Source organism: Bos grunniens, chromosome 1 (assembly GCF_055505025.1).
Source record: "Bos grunniens cultivar Pamir isolate PY7600 chromosome 1, Bosgru_T2T1.0, whole genome shotgun sequence".
NCBI lineage: Eukaryota > Metazoa > Chordata > Mammalia > Artiodactyla > Bovidae > Bos > Bos grunniens.
The window spans coordinates 9,037,895-9,053,324 of record NC_141165.1 but is presented as its reverse complement, the minus strand read 5'-3'; the positions used below and the strand labels follow the sequence as shown (position 1 = coordinate 9,053,324).

The window sequence follows — 15,430 nt, the reverse complement described above, 5'->3', positions numbered from 1 at the left end:
CTCAGAGGAGCCTGGCTAAGGACTTCCCTGGCAGTCCAGTGGTTAGGACTCTCCACTTTCACTACTGAGGGTCCCAGTTCAGTGCCTGGTCGGGGAACTAAGATCTCACAAGCCGTGCTGTGTGGCTGAAAAAAACAAACCCAGAGACTTCTCCAGCTTAAGACTCCCTGCTGTCCAATGCAGGGCACCTGGGTTTGATCCCTAGTCAGGGAGCTGAATTCAACATGACCCTGAGCAAACTCCAGGAGACAGGGAAGGCTGGTGTGCTGTAATCCAAGGTCACCAAGAGTTAGACGTGACTTAGCCACTGAACAACAGCAGTAAAGGGAACTAGATCCCGTAGGATGCAACTAAAGCTTCCACATGCCAGAATTAAGACCTGGAGCAGCCAAACAAACAAATATTTTAAAAATACAAAAAGCAGAGGGGCCTGACTAGACTAGGTCAAGAAGAGCATCTTTGTCCATGGGCAAGTTAAAAGTTTGCATAATTTTTGTCAAAGTACAAAATTCACACCAGAGGACTTAACTCATACTGGAGATTCTGAGAAAGCAGAGCTTTCATCTGGCTGTAGGGATGTCAGTGGTCTTTGAAGGGTGACGTGATTGAACCACAAAGCTCCTATAGTTTTTCTGCCCAATTTCTGCATAGCAGTTGAGGGAGCTTTTCTACTGCTTAGACACCTTTTCATTTACGTACAGTGGTTTTGCAATAGAACAGACTCTATGGTTTTACGCCTGAGAGGTCTTTGATTTCACCAAAGCAGGCTTCTTCATTGAAAGTGTTGGAGCTATTTTGTTCTGAATTAATTTGATAGAAACCAGGGATTTGTTCTGACCTTGAAATAATTGTCCTCTCTCAGGTAATTTCAGATGATATCGTCAGAAACACTCTTAAGAATAATTCCCTAAATGAAAATTAATGGAGTGGGCCAAGCGATCACTAAAAAATAGTTTTAATTCAAACTGATACTTGTATACCAGAGCCGGTTGGAGAAGGCAATGACACCCTACTCCAGTGCTCTTGCCTGGAAAATCCCATGGACGGAGGAGCCTGGTAGGCTGCAGTCCATGGGGTCGCTAAGAGTCAGACACGACTGAGCAACTTCACTTTCACTTTCATGCATTGGAGAAGGAAATGGCAACCCACTCCAGTGTTCTTGCCTGGAGAATCCCAGGGATGGGGGAGCCTGGTGGGCTGCCGTCTATGGGGTCGCACAGAGTCGGACACGACTGAAGCGACTTAGCAGCAGCAGCAGCCAAAAAGTAGAAATAACCCGTCAGCAGATGAGTGGATAAACACAGGGAGGTCTATACACACGCAGTGGATTATGACTCAGCCTTGAAAAGGAAGGAAATTCTGACACACGCTATACCATGGGTGAACCTTAACAGCATTATGCTAAGGGGAATAAGTCAGTCCAAAAGGACAGTATTGCATGATTCCACTTATATGGGGTACCCAGGAGTGGTCCAGTCCACAGAGACAGAAAAGAGAAAGATAGTTACTAGAAGCTGGGGGAGGAGGGAATGGGCTTGGTGTGTAATGGGGACTGAGTTTCACTCTGTGAAGATGAAATAGTTCTGATGAATGGTGATCATAGTTGCCCAACAGTAGCAGTGAATGTCCTGAATGCCCTTGTCCTGTACCCTTAAAAATGTTTTACGTGGTAAATTTTGTCAAATACATTTTACCAAAATTTTATAACAAATAAATCTTGCTCTTAGATATTAAAGTCATAGCACAAAGGGTGGTGAACAAAAGCTAAACCTTGAAATCAGAGAAGCGTTCACCCATTTTCCCCGCAGAGTGAGAAAACTGCCCAGGAATACCTTTAGCAGTGTTTACAGCTCCGCCTGCCTTGCAGGAGACCCCTCCACTCGGGGCGCCTCCCCGGAAAAGGCCCGTGGCTCAGGGTCGCCCTCTGCAGAAATGTCCGCGCTGGGAGGAAGGCCTCCAGGGGCCTCTAACCAGTCAGTTACTCTCGGCCCTGGTCGCCTTCCGTCATTCCACGTGTTCATTGAACATCAAGTGTGTGCGTCCACAGTGGGGAATCCTGAAGAGTGACGCCGCCCCCGCCCACAGCCAGCCTGCATTCTAGTTGGGGGAAGGAGATGAGGCAGCCTGCAGCTTAACCCCGTGAGGCCAGATCATGGAACCGGCTTAAGGAATCAGATGTAAGATGGCCACGGGAGGCTTCATGGCATCTGCCCTCAGATCTTTTCATGGCCTAGGACTCTTGTTGCCGTGGGGCTTCCCGGGTGGTGCTAGTGGTAAAGAGCCTGCCTGCCAATGCAGGAGGCAGGAGATCCAGAAAGATTCCCCTGGAGGAGGGCACGGCAACCCACTCCAGTATTCTTGCCTGGAAAATCCCTGTGACAGAGGAGCCAGGCGGGCTACAGTCCACGGGGTCGCAAAGAGTCGGACACGACCAAAGTGACTTAGCACGCACAGCAACTGGTTGCCTTTTACCCTTTTTTAAAAAGTATTTATTTATTTATTTCCTGTGGGCATCGAGTCTTAGTTGCGGCACGTGGGATCTTTCACTGCAGCGCACAGGCACCTTAGGTACAGCACTGAGGCGTTGTCACCCTGCAGCACTTGGGATCTTGGTTCCCTGAGCAGGGATGGAACCCCCATCCCCTGCATTAGAAGGCAGGTTCCTAACCACTGCATGGCTGGCAGGAAGATCCTGCCTTTTACTCTTGAACGTGAATGTTCACATAACAGACCTTGGATTGGCATTTATAACTCCAAGCAGGTTGAGGTGGCTGGAGACTGGCCTTCCCCGTGGCTGGTCAGTCCCTCCGAATGATATCCCGGCTACAGCCATGGGGGAGCTGGCCCTGCGACAGACAGCTTCATGCAGAGTGCAGGTGCTTTCCCACTTTGTTCCTTCAGTACTTGATCTACAAGAGTCTGCAAATCCTGGGCTTAAAAATAAAAAACCAAAAGACATCATCTGGCCAACTGGCTTTTGATTTTTCAAATAACAAAGTTGGTTTTGTGGTTAGTTTAATTGGCTTAACTTCTATAACTGACAAATAGAAGGGGGAAAAATATGTGTTTTGAAAACCTATTTCCAAGTAATTCCAGCCATTTGGGACGTAGGGAAGTTGTCTGAGCTGTCTGGGGGGAATTCCCGGAGCTAAGAATTCGCATTTGGCGTTGTCTGTAGCTCGACACGGGCTCCTGAGGCCACCAGCTTCGTGTCTGAGGAGATTCAGTCGTTATGCCAACTATTGCTTAAATACTTGCTGAAAGTCTGGGGTGAGAAGTAGGTAAATGTGGGAAAGGACTGGGAGTCTGATGAACAGGGACCTAAGGATGTGGGCCATCACAGGGTACGTTTGCTTTTATTTCACTGAGATCCTTTATATTATTATATTCAGAAGACTCCCGGAGCTGGAAACCTTTGATTTGTTAGCAGATAGAACCTGTTTGGTTTCTGTATTTGAATTCTTGTCTTAGTCTTATTTCCTCCCACTTTGGAGTAATTAGCTGTGCTTTAATTTTCAGAAATCAGCCCTGGTGGATGTCCCCGTGTTGCAGTTTTGCTATGCGTTCATCCAAAGGTAACGCAGCTCCCTCAAAGGCATTTCTCAATTATAGATGCTGTTGCAGTGATTTTAAGTAACTACTCTGGATTGTCCTCCTTTTTTTCTTTTAACTGAAGTGCTATTGATTTACAGTGTCGTGTTAGTTTCAGGTGTACGGCACAGTGACTCAGTTTGATATAGGTGTGTGTGTGTGTGTGTGTGCCCTTTCAAATGCTTTTTCATTACAAGTTATAACATGTTGCGTATAGTTCCCTGTGCTTTACAGTGGGTCCTTATTGTTTACCTGTTTTGTATACAGTAGTGTGTCTATGTTAATCCCAACTTATTCTTTATCCCTCCCTGCCTCCACCCGTGTGTTTCTTGATTACTGGAGAGCCTTAGTTCAGAAAGTATCTGTGTGTTACTAACCCAGCCGTGTCCGACTCACACACGACTCTGTGTGACCCCATGGACTGTAGCCTGCCAAGCTCCTCTGTCTGTAGGATTCTCCAGGCAAGAATACTGGAGTGGCGTTGCCATTCTCCTCCTCCAGGGGATCTTGCTGACCTGGGGATCTGAGAGGTGTCCTAATTCCCTCTCAGGCCATCGGACACCCCGCCAGTCTCACTTTTTCCTTCTGTAGAGAGCGAATCTGACATCTTCAAGTCTATGTGCTCTATCTTGAACACTTTGTCAGCACAGCTTTGTGTGAGACCTGGTAAACTTCAGAAGAAACAGTTTGCATTACCTTGATAACCAAAAAAAAAGAGGAATTTTAAGAACCTCTTTTAGGAAAAGAAGTGACTGTTTTGGATGCTCTCCTCAGTGCTTTGCCATGTTTTCTGCTGGGCGGCTTCATGTCGATGGACTAGAGTTTGAGCAAGCTCTGGGGGTTGGTGATGGACAGGGACCCTGGCGTGCTGCAGTCCATGGGATTGCAAAGAGACACGACTGAGCGACTGAACTGAACTGAGGTTTCTGCGTGGGTTCACTGAGCTGAACACCCATCTGCAGGGGTCTCAGCTGCAGTGGTTCCCCAAGTGGCTCTCTACAGGGAGAGAGGACGCTTTGCTGGCCTCCTGCGGCTCTTACGGCAGGTCCTGGATACAGCTCCCAGATGCGTCCACTGTGCGGGGAGGTTAGAGCTGCAGTAACGGGAGTGAAGGGGGTGTAGCCCTATCTCACGGATGCCTCGATAGCCTCACGTGTCTCAGGGGATTCACCTTTAGTAAATTTGACCAAACTCCCTGGCTGACAAGTTCACATTCCATGGTTATTCTGACCCATGACACCCTAGGGTTATAGGAAGGTAGACGGAGGGTCCTAGTCCCAGGAGTCCCCTGGCCCAGGATCGAGTTCAGGCCAGCCATTCACCCTCCAGCACGAGCATCACTGCTCTTTTTTGCTCCAGGAGGGGAAGATGAGCTGGTCCTTTGCTGTTGTTCAGTCACTCAGTCGTGTCCAACTCTTTGAGACCCCATGGACTGCAGCACACCAGGCCTCCCTGTCCTTCACTATCGCCCAGAGTTTACTCAAACTCATGTCCATTGAGTCGGTGATGCCATCCAGCCATCTCATCCTCTGTCGTCCCCTTCTCTCCTGCCTTCAATCTTGCCCAGCATCAGGATCTTTTCAAATGAGTCAGTTCTTCACATCAGGTGACCAAAGTATTGGAGCTTCAGCTTTAGCATCAGTCCTTCCAATGAATATTCAGGATTGATCTCCTTTAGGATTGACTGGTGTGATGTCCAAGGGACCCTCAAGGGTCTTCTCCAACACCACAGTTCAAAAGCATCAATCCTTCGGCGCTCAGCCTTCCTTATGGTCCAACGCTCACGTCCATATGTGACCGCAGGAAAAGCCATAGCCTTGACTCTAGGGCCTTTGTTGTTCAGGTAATGTCTCAGCTTTTTAATACATTGTCTAGGTTGATCATAGCTTTTCTTGCAAGAAGCAGGCATCTTTTTAATTTCATGGCTGCAGTCACCATCCTCAGTGATTTTGGAGCCCAAGAAAATAAAGTCTGTCACTGCTTCCACTTTTCCCCATGTCCTTCCTAGTGCTCACTCATACGTGTCATAATCCCAGCAAGTGCCTGCTGCAGTGGCCTGAGTGACATCGTCCAGCGGCCTCAGGGAGGCTGCCTCCTTTCAGGGAGGAGGCCCCACCCAGGACCCTCAGGATGCGGCGAGTCAGGGACCAGCACTCAGCCCTGGGACCCGCTGGCTGCGGCCCAGCTGCCTCCCTGTGTGGTGCAGCGTCACCCCACGGCAACAACCCCGAGTCCTCATTCCCCATGAGGCCTGACCTGAGAGCTACTAAAGATCAGCCTCCTGCTGGGTGACCCCTGACCTCACCTTCTGTGACCTCCCGATGGCTCACTCTGCATTTCCAGTGATGTTAGGGAGGCCAAATGCTAAATGGAGCCCGACAGGCCCAGAGATCCGTCATCCAGTTCAACGCTTTCACTTTATAGACGAGGAAACCAGGAGCGTCTGACCTGTTTAGACAGATGGTTGGTATCCAAACCTCCAAGTTCTTGCCAAAATACCACAATTTAACGCATATGTATTTTAATTTAAGAAGAACAAAACAGGTCAGGCAGATAAGGCATCGTCCTGTGCCTTCTAACCGCCTGCGCCTAAAACGTGCTTATAAAAAACATTTTCATTAGACCTGTTCATGGCTGGATGTTTTTTTTCCCTCCTATTTTTTTTGTTGTTGTCTCTTTGTTTTTATTAATAGGCTCCCAGCAACAGCCTTGCAAGAGAACTTCCCCTCGCTGTTGGGCGTGTTGAAGGAGTCCGTGCAGTTGAATCTCGCTCCCCCCGGTTACTTTCTGCTTCTCAGGTACCGTGTTCCCAGCCACTCAATGTTACCGCGTTTTTTTTCTTCTCCAGGAACATGTATGTTTTCCTTTCTGCTAGCATTCTCATTCTGAAGCCGATTGTCTCTCAACAGCATGCTGAATGACTTTGTGACAAGAACTCCAAACCTGGAGAGCAAGAAGGACCAAAAAGATCTGCAGGTCTGTATGTGGGTGTCCAGTAGGATGGTTCCTCTCCCAGGAGAGCATTGCCCGCCCCCCGCCTTCAGACAATCTCACTGGAGATGATAAACATTAAACATGGGGCAGAACCAGGTCTTAGGTTTGCATGTGTTCCCACATCTGACTCCCTGCATCACTGTCTTCAGAGGACTCGATAGAGTCTCCAGATGATGGTTCTCATGTCAGCCTTGAGCCATCCACCTTGCAATTTTCAAGGCGCCTGCTAGCTTCCTCCTGGACCCCGATGTGTGCAGGCTCACTCTTCAGCATGGCTGGAGCAGTAAATCTGTCTTTATACACAGATTCCCTTCCTTAGAACCTTCCCCCCCTTCTTTTTAAAGCAATTCAGACTTATGGGAAACTTCAAAAACACTGAAAAGCAAAAGTAAAGCTCAGCCACCGGAGAAGGAAAATCTCCTTTGAGTAGAAACCCAGCCAATAAGTAGGATGGAGTGAGAAAAACCAGTATGTTATAACCTTTATAATCATCGAGTGAGGAGCTTTTTGAGTCAAGGCCTTAACTTCTTTTTCAGTGTCTTTTATTCATGTATTTTTGTTGTTGGCGTGTGGTTGCCTCAACATGTCGAGTTAGTTTCTGCTGTAGAGCATGGTGAATTCAGCTGCACATTTACATATGTCCCTTGCATTTCCTTCCTTTGAGTCAAGGTCATTAAACTGTGCTGTGTATCTCATGGCCTTGGCCATACTGCCGCTCCCTGTTGTGACCCCTGGCGTTTGTGAGACCCTGAAGCTCTGGAGCTCTGCGTAAAGCCCAGTGACTCCTTTGGCTCCCCTGGTGGAGGGGAAAGCTCCATCCCAGCGCACGTGCTGCAGCCCAGCCCGTGGTCAGCAGTTCCTACGCCAAGCTGAAAGCCCTCCATCTCGTGCGGCCAGTGGCCTGCCACAGCCCCGTCCCCTCCAGTCCTCCAGGCCGAGCTTTGGCCGTGGCCAGTAAGGCGGCTGGAGGAGCTCGATGGGCCCTTGCGTCCACCCCAGAAGGTCCCAGCCCTCCTGACACTGACCCCTTCCTACTGCTTCCAGGCACCCCAACTTCCCCATCTGCTCACTGCCCTCGAAATGGCAGCTTCTCTTAAGCCCTCAACCCCTTGTCTTGATGTTTTTTTCATATTTATTTTACTGAAGCGTAAGCAGTGCGTGTTAACGTCTGCTGTACAGCACAGTGGCTCAGTTTGCACGTATGTGCATTCTTTCTCCTCTTAGTTTCCATTATGGTTCATTGCAGGATATTGAATACAGCTCCCCTCTGCTCTACAGCAGGACCTCGTCGTCTGTCCATCCTATATATGTAATAGTTTGCATCTGCTGATCCCAGCCTCCTGCTCTATCCCTCCTGCGCCCCTTCCCCCTTAGCAGCCACAAGTCTGTCCTGTGTGTCTGTGAGTCTGCTTTCTGTTTCCTAGATAGGTTCCGTTGCATTGTATCATAGATTCCACATGTCAGTGTTATCATCTGACGTGTGTCTTTCTCTGCCTGGCTTCACTTAGCATGATCATCCCCAGATCCATCCGTCCTTCCATGATCTCCCTTGCTGCCAGCGTCCATGCCCGCCCCTCTGCCCGGGTGCACCGTGGACGGTTCCCTCGGGTGCGCTGCTCCCGTCCCTCCCACCAGGGAGGGACCTACTCTTGCTTCATGCCCGAACACACCTGCTGTACTCCCAGCAGAAGCCAGGACTGCTTACGTGTCAGGGACGTGTAGCCCCTCTTAGCTGATGATACCCCATGATACCCGCTCCGCGTCTCCACTTGTGTCCCGGCTTCTTGACCGGATTCTGTGCTGAGAGCACTCCTATGCTCTTCACCCTCAAGTCAGTTTGAACTTACTCAGTTTCGTTTCTGGCCGTGTTCGTCGAAGGTGCATTTCTAGTACCCGTGGTCCTAAAGAAACCAGAAATCCAACCTGCCAAATGCGTTGTGCCGCTGTGACTTCCTGTGTATCCGTTTTACCTACTGACCGTAGAGCAGCCACAGCTCAACGTATGGCTGCTGAGCCCTTGTAATGTGGCTTGCCTGAACTGAACGTGCCGTAAGCATAAAACACACATCAGGTTTAAAAGACTTAGACCAAAGAAGCGTGCCGAATCTCACTAATAATTTTTTATCGGTTATATGTTGAGACTACTTTGGATGTATCAAGATGCACACTGTGAACTAGTTTCTTCTTTTAAGGTAGCTGCTCGAAGACTTCATTACCTGTATGCTTCATAGCCGTGACTTGCATTATACTTCTGTCGGATGCTGCTACCTTAGGCACTTAAGACTCTCTTAACTTCCTTTCCTCTTTTCTCTCGGTTCCTCTCAGGAAGTCACTCAAAAAGTTCTGGAAGCTGTTGGGAACATTGCTGGGTCTTCCTTAGAACAAACCAGCTGGCTGAGCAGGAACTTGGAAGTGAAGGCCCAGCCTCAGATCTCTCTAGAAGAATCCGATGCTGAGGAAGACTTGCACGGTGGGTGTATATGGCCCAGAAAGTAATGCCTGCTGCCAGGTTGCGGGTCTCTCTCTGCATTAAAAATCATCTGGCTTTGCTTCTTACAAAATAAGTTGTAGTATCATAAACATAAGTTGTAGTAAAATGAACAGTAGAATTCCACTGGAAGGATCCCAAGTGACCCATGCTACCGTGTTCAGCCTTCCATGAGCCTAGATGAGGGTCCTGGGAGATAACTTCTGAAGATAATTTGCATGGACTCAGTGGTAGAAATCTTTGTGAGGTAAAGAATAGGGAGAATGCATGTGTTTTTTTGTTGTTGTTTGTTTGTTTTATGGAGCCGTGGAAAGAAAACTTAGTAAACCAGCTCACCGTTGTCAAGCAGTTGATGTATTTCATTTCTGGCCTGCCTTCCAGAAATCCTTGTATTTGGTCATTGCCCAGGTCATTAAGATTTTATCACGGCAGTCACACACAGTAGGCACACCCCAGCCTTATCATTAGTTATAACTTCCTAGGCAAATGGTCGGGAGACTCTCAAAGGAGACTCATCTCTTTATTTGGAGGACCACTGACCAGCCAGAAACCCCCGAGGGGTCTGAATTAAATGCCACAGTGTGGACTGTCAGTTGCTGGTGCCCTAAAGACCACCGGGTGAATCTGTCAGTCAGGCACATCTCAGGTTATTGGATCCGCTGCAGCAAGGGAGACGCTTGGCTGAGTCAGAGGGGTGTCTCAGCAGGGGACACGTGGGGAAGATGGTCGGGGGCTGTGGGGCATAGGTCGAGTTGTCTGTAGCAGATGTTTCAAGGTGGGTACTGGGTGGAGTTAGTGATCAGATACCTCTGCACTGGTGTGCACAGTGCTAGGCGGGGGCCCGTAAGTGAATCTTCATGAACACGCTGCTTGTTTTGATAAGTGAGCTGCTTTAGTTGGTTTAGTCTTTCTTTCAGGATTAGGCATATCTTGGAGCAAGTATTAATAATTACTGTTGCAAGTTCTCAGTATTATTTAATACACAGACACTATGCCCAGTCCCGACATTGCTCAGCACTAGACAAGAAAATTGGGCTCCCCTGAGAGCTCAGCTGGCAAAGAATCCGCCTGCAATGCAGGAGACCCCAGTTCGATTCCTGGGTCGGGAAGATCCACTGGAGGAGGGATAGGCTACCCACTCCGGTATTCTTGGGCTTCCCTGGTGGCTCAGCTGGTAAAGAATCCCCCTGCGATGTGGGAGACCTGGGTTCGATCCCTGGGTTGGGAGGATCCCCTGGAGAAGGGCAAGGCTACCCACTCCAGGATTCCGGCCTGGAGAAGTCCATGGGCTGAACAGTCATCGGCTCGCAAAGAGCTGGACACGACTGAGAGCTGGGCACGACTGAGAGCTGGGCACGACTGAGCGCTGGACACGACTGAGCGCTGGACACGACTGAGCACTGGACACGACTGAGAGCTGGACACGACTGAGCGCCTTGCACTTCACTTTCACCTTTACTTTCCCTCCCATTCTGATGCGACCTCGATCATTATCATTAGCAGTTGTTATAGCAGCAGAAACAAACCTGAATCCATGGGTTTTAACGTACAAAGGACGGCGTGTCAAGAAATCTGGGCTCTTTTCTCTTGCAAGTAGCAGAAACCCACTCCAGGAGGACAGAAGCACAGCAGCACAGGGAGTTCTGGCTCACACGCATGAAATGCCCACGCGTGCTCTCCGTGTCTGGTTTTGAGGGCAGAGTGGGAACCAGGTGTTCAGACGCAGTTCATCAAATCTTGTGCGGGCGTTCTGGTTGGTTCTTCCTGGTCTGCGGCTGGCCCAGTAGCGGGCAGGAAGGGCTCGTGTCCTGGAGCCCCGAGAAGCGGTCTCCCACCCAAGAGGGGCATCTCTTCCCAGGAGGAGAAGGGATGGCGTTGGACAGACGTTTAAATCATGGTGCCCCGTTCCATCACTTCCACCGTATTTATTTGACAGCTAGCTCTGCGGTTTACGTAAGAAAAATAATTGCACTTTACTCTGTATTGAAGATCCTGCAGCTAGTGTGCTATCGTTTGCTAACGTTAACCAACAATTATGTCTTCTCAGGCTGTGGCTCTGATTATAGGTGTGGTTCTAGGGAAGGAGAGTCTGTGCCTCTCCTTGACTCCTTTGCTCTCAGTTACTGTGCCATAGTTTGCGGTGTAAGGGTTAAACTGCCTCTTTAATCCTGGCGTGCCGCAGTCCGTGGGGCCGCAGAGAGTCAGACATGACTGAGTGACTGAACAGCCACCAACAGCTCAGCTGAACTGTGTCAAATGTTACTGGGCCTGACTTTTTTGCCGTCATTAGATTTAACCTCAAGACAGTAATGTAGTAAAATAATTATCTGATTTTTTTATTTAAGAAAAGAAATCGTAGGACTTCCCGTTGGTTCAGTGTTTAAGACTCGGCGCTCCCAATGCAGGACGCATGGGTCTGGTGCCTGGTTGGGCAACCAAGACCCTACAGTGCGACATAAAAAGAAAAAAAAAATCATAGAATTTCAAAGCAGAAATGACTTGGAGGCTTCTTAATGAGCAATTTGGGTAAACTCCGGGAGTTGGTAATGGACAGGGAGGCCTGACGTGCTGCAGTCCATGGGGTCGCAATGAGTCGGACACGACAGAGCGACTGAACTGAACTAATTATAATTAGCAAACTGTAGAGTATCAAAAGAGTCTCTGGATCATAACTATTTTTTATTTCAGTCTTTAACAAACTAAGGATGCTGGCCATATCAAGCATGAAACAGAATGAGGCTTCAAATGATGTGCTTTTTTCGGCTTGGAGTCTTTATGCATGCAGCAGACATGCAGGGTCTTCCGCGTATATCTGAGTCTGGTGTGTGCCACGAACCGTGTTCTAGACGCTGGTGCTCCAGCAGCAAACAGAATGAACAGGGTCTCTGCTGTTGTGGGGGTGACATGGAAGGTGATGGTCCAGAGTAAATTAACAAAGGTATCTTTAAGTTCTTCTGGAAATGCAAAGTCATTCCAAATTTATATATATATATATATTTTTTTTTTTTTTAATGGGAGTGGGGCAGGGTTCACTTTAGATGTTACAGAACATGTCGCCCACGGAACTGACAGTTGTGCAGAGAAAGGAAAGATAAAGTGGGGTGGGCGGGGACTTCCTTGGTGGTCCAGTGGTTGCGTGTCCATCTGCCAGTGCAGGGGGCAGGGATTCCATCCCTGGTCAGGGAGCTTAAGAGCCCACCTGCCTCAGGACAACTAAGCCTGTGCACCACAACTGCCGAAGCCTGCACACTGCAACGAAGCGAGAAGTGTTAGTGTCTCAGTCACGTCTGACCCTTTGTGACCCCATGGGCTGTAGCCCGCCAGGCTCCTCTGTCCATGGATTTCTCCAGGCAAGAACACTGGAGTGGGTTGCCGTGCCCTCCTCCAGGGGATCTTCCTGACCCAGGGATCGAACCCAGGTCTCCTCCCTGGCAGGCAGTTGGATCATGTGAGCCACCAGGGAAGCCCACCACAACAGAGAGGAACCCCCAGTTGCTGCAGCTAGGGAAAATCCGTGCACAGCAGCAAAGACCCAGCACAGCCAAAAATAAAAGATAAGAAGGCGAGCATGCAGAGACCTAAGAAGGCGCTTCCCAGGGTGGGGGGGCAGGGATGGCAAACCCTTGGGCTAGGAGTGGGCTGAGACCGAGAAACCTCGAGACCAGCCCTCTGGGAGCCTACTGAGAGTCAGGCGAGGTCTGAGAGAGCGCGGGGGAGGAGGGCCATGGGGCTCGAGGCTGAGCTCGCCTCGGGGCTTGGCCGTCTGCCCGCTTGCTGCGGGAAGCCATTCAAGCGCTTGGAGCAGTGACAGGATCAGACTGAGTTTTCAGAAAACATCAGTGTGGCGGCTGGGAGCAACGTGGGCCGCAGCCACCCAGAACAGAAACCAGAGGTTCAGACAGAAGGCTCTCGTGGTGCTTCGGGCGCAGCTGACACTGAATCAGAGGCATGGGCGCTAGAATTCAGTGGGCCGGTGGGAGGGCAGGGTCCCCGGAACCGGCTGATGGACTGGGACGCGGGAGTCACCGAAAGGCACTCAAGGGTGACTGCGGGTTTTGCAGGAACATCTGGGGGGCGGGAAATGGAGCCTGAGTTTGCATGGCCATATTAAATCTTGAGATGGTCTGGGAAAGAGTCGGGAAAGGTCACTGGGGTAGGTTGAGAAACCGAGAAAACGTCGAGTCATGGAAACTATGAAGGAGAGTGTTTCCAGAAGGAGGGAGGAGGCACACGCGTGGTTGGTGAGAAGGCTGCTGAGAAGCAGTGTGAGATAAGGACGCAGGCTCTCTGGACCCGGCTGGGGGTCATGGCATGCTGGGATCAAGGGGCATAAAGGACTGAGATGAGAAGGACCTGGCCGTGGGTGTTGATAACCCACTGAGGCTTAATCATCAGCGGGACAGGAATGAAGTACTGAATGCATGCTCAGTGGTGTCCGGCTCTTTGAGACCCTATGGACTGCAGCCCATATGCTAACCCTACTACAGAGCGGTGGTGGTGTAGTCGCTAAGTCATGTCTGACCCTTTGTGACCCCGTGGACCATAGTCCACCAGGCTCCTCTGTCCAGGGGATTCTCCAGGCAAGGATACTGGAGTGGGTTGCCATTTCCCTATCCAGGGGATCTTCCCAACCCAGGAATCGAACCCGGGTCTCCTGCATCGTAGGCAGATTCTTTACCAACTGAGCTACAGGGAACCCCATAGAGAACCGCCCCCATCCCCGAAATGTCCCTCGGTGCTATGCTGCCTTCCCCACTTGCCAACGTAAGTCTCCAAGAGGCTCCTCTGTCCACAGGAGTCTCCAGGCAAGAATACTGGAGTGGGTTGCCATTTCCTCCTCCAGGGATCATCCTGACCCAGGGATCAAACCTGCATTCCCTGCACTGCAGGCAGATTCCGTACCACTTGAGCCATCAGGGAAGTCCTAATGAAGTAGTACTAAGGACCAAAGAATATCGTTTATTTGGCTTATTTTTCAGTTAGAGTTCGTCGAAGCATATTTGTATGGTGATGGAACAGTGCAGCAGAGTGGTAGGAATCAAGACCAGAAGGTGAAAGGATAGTTAGAAAGCGACGTTTTTCACGGCCATCTGTCCGGTCGCTCAGTCATGTCCGACTCTTTGAGACCCCATGAACCCCATCACACCAGGCCTCCCGGTCCATCACCAACTCTCGGAGTTTACTCAAACTCATGTCCATCGAGTCAGTGATGCCATCCAACCGTCTCATCTTCTGTCGTCCCCTTCTCCTCCCGCCTTCAGTCTTTCCCAGCATCAGCTCTTTACAGCCAAAGGGCCAGGGTTAACATGGTAAATGGAATTACTGTTCTTTGACAAGAGCCAGGAACATGTCTATCAAACAGACAAGGCAGAGAACACAGATATCAGTGTTCTAGATTAATAACGCGTGGGGCCAAACCAAGGGAGTTCGCATTTGTTTACATTCATTTTCTGAATGAGATTTGAAGTGAGGCTGCCAGCTGAGAAGGTACACATGGTGGTGGCTCTGGAGGGAGGAGGTGGATTAGGTTGGAGCGTGAGGAAGCCAGCATAGTGCTGAGATTCACGGGGAAGGTGTATAGTAGCATCAGGTGTTTTTTGAGGTTCATGGTCATGAAATAGAGTGAGATCTAGTTCATAGTGGTTTGATTTCTCCAGAGCATTTTGCTGTGTAGAACTAGGCAATCGCTGGGTTTAGCCAAGCTTTGCATGCCTCTGAGTGAGTGCTTCAGGAGGGAGACAGGAGAAAAAGAATGAAGAATGCTCTCAAGGTGGCTGATGGACCACAGGTATGGGTGGGGAGGAAGAGATGCCAAGACTTGGGGGGATTGATGGCTAGTTAAGGTGGGGAATTGCAGGGGCTGGAGGAAGCTGTCATAGCATCATTCCAGGAATAAGTGAGCAGGTGGAATAAGACACGGTCACTACAGGAGGCCAGAGATGGAGATTTGGGAAGCTGGCGCAGCCACGTGTGTGACGGTAACAGTGGCTGGCTGAGCTGCAGCAAAATAAAAAGATCGCTGAAAAGACTTGCGCAGCTCAGAGGCCAAGGTGACAGGCACCACCCAAGGGGATGTTGAAGTTGCAAGAATGATGATGGGAAGAGAAGCAGGGAGGAAGATGGTGAGCTGGTGCTAAGCAAAGGTTTTCAGTTGCTGAAGCTGAACACGTGAGAAGAGAAGAATATATGACACATACTTACACGTGTAATCAGCGTGAAAGGTGGAGACTCGTGACTCACGTTCACGTGATGCTTTGGGGGCATAAGATGGACGGATGGTGACCAATCCATCTTGAGTTTGTTTTTTTTTTGGCTGTTTGGCCTGCGAGATCTTAGCTCCCTGACTAGGGAGTGACC

General features: G+C 49.8%; 1 protein-coding gene across 11 annotated transcripts in view; it reads left to right on the top strand.

Annotated features, from left to right (window-relative positions):
• Positions 1–15,430, top strand: part of DOP1B (DOP1 leucine zipper like protein B) — a 132,824-nt gene that overhangs the window by 98,455 nt on the left and 18,939 nt on the right. For 9 of the 11 annotated variants that reach the window (XR_015168492.1, XR_015168486.1, XR_015168484.1 and 6 more), the window contains 4 exons: positions 3,520–3,575; positions 6,285–6,389; positions 6,501–6,567; positions 8,911–9,055. Coding sequence is in view for 8 of the 11 variants with exons in the window: in XM_086413334.1 (XP_086269460.1) it covers positions 3,520–3,575; positions 6,285–6,389; positions 6,501–6,567; positions 8,911–9,055 (373 nt within the window). In the remaining 3 variants the exon portion in view is untranslated. The other 2 variants (XM_086413691.1, XM_086413623.1) reach the window with 2 other exon arrangements.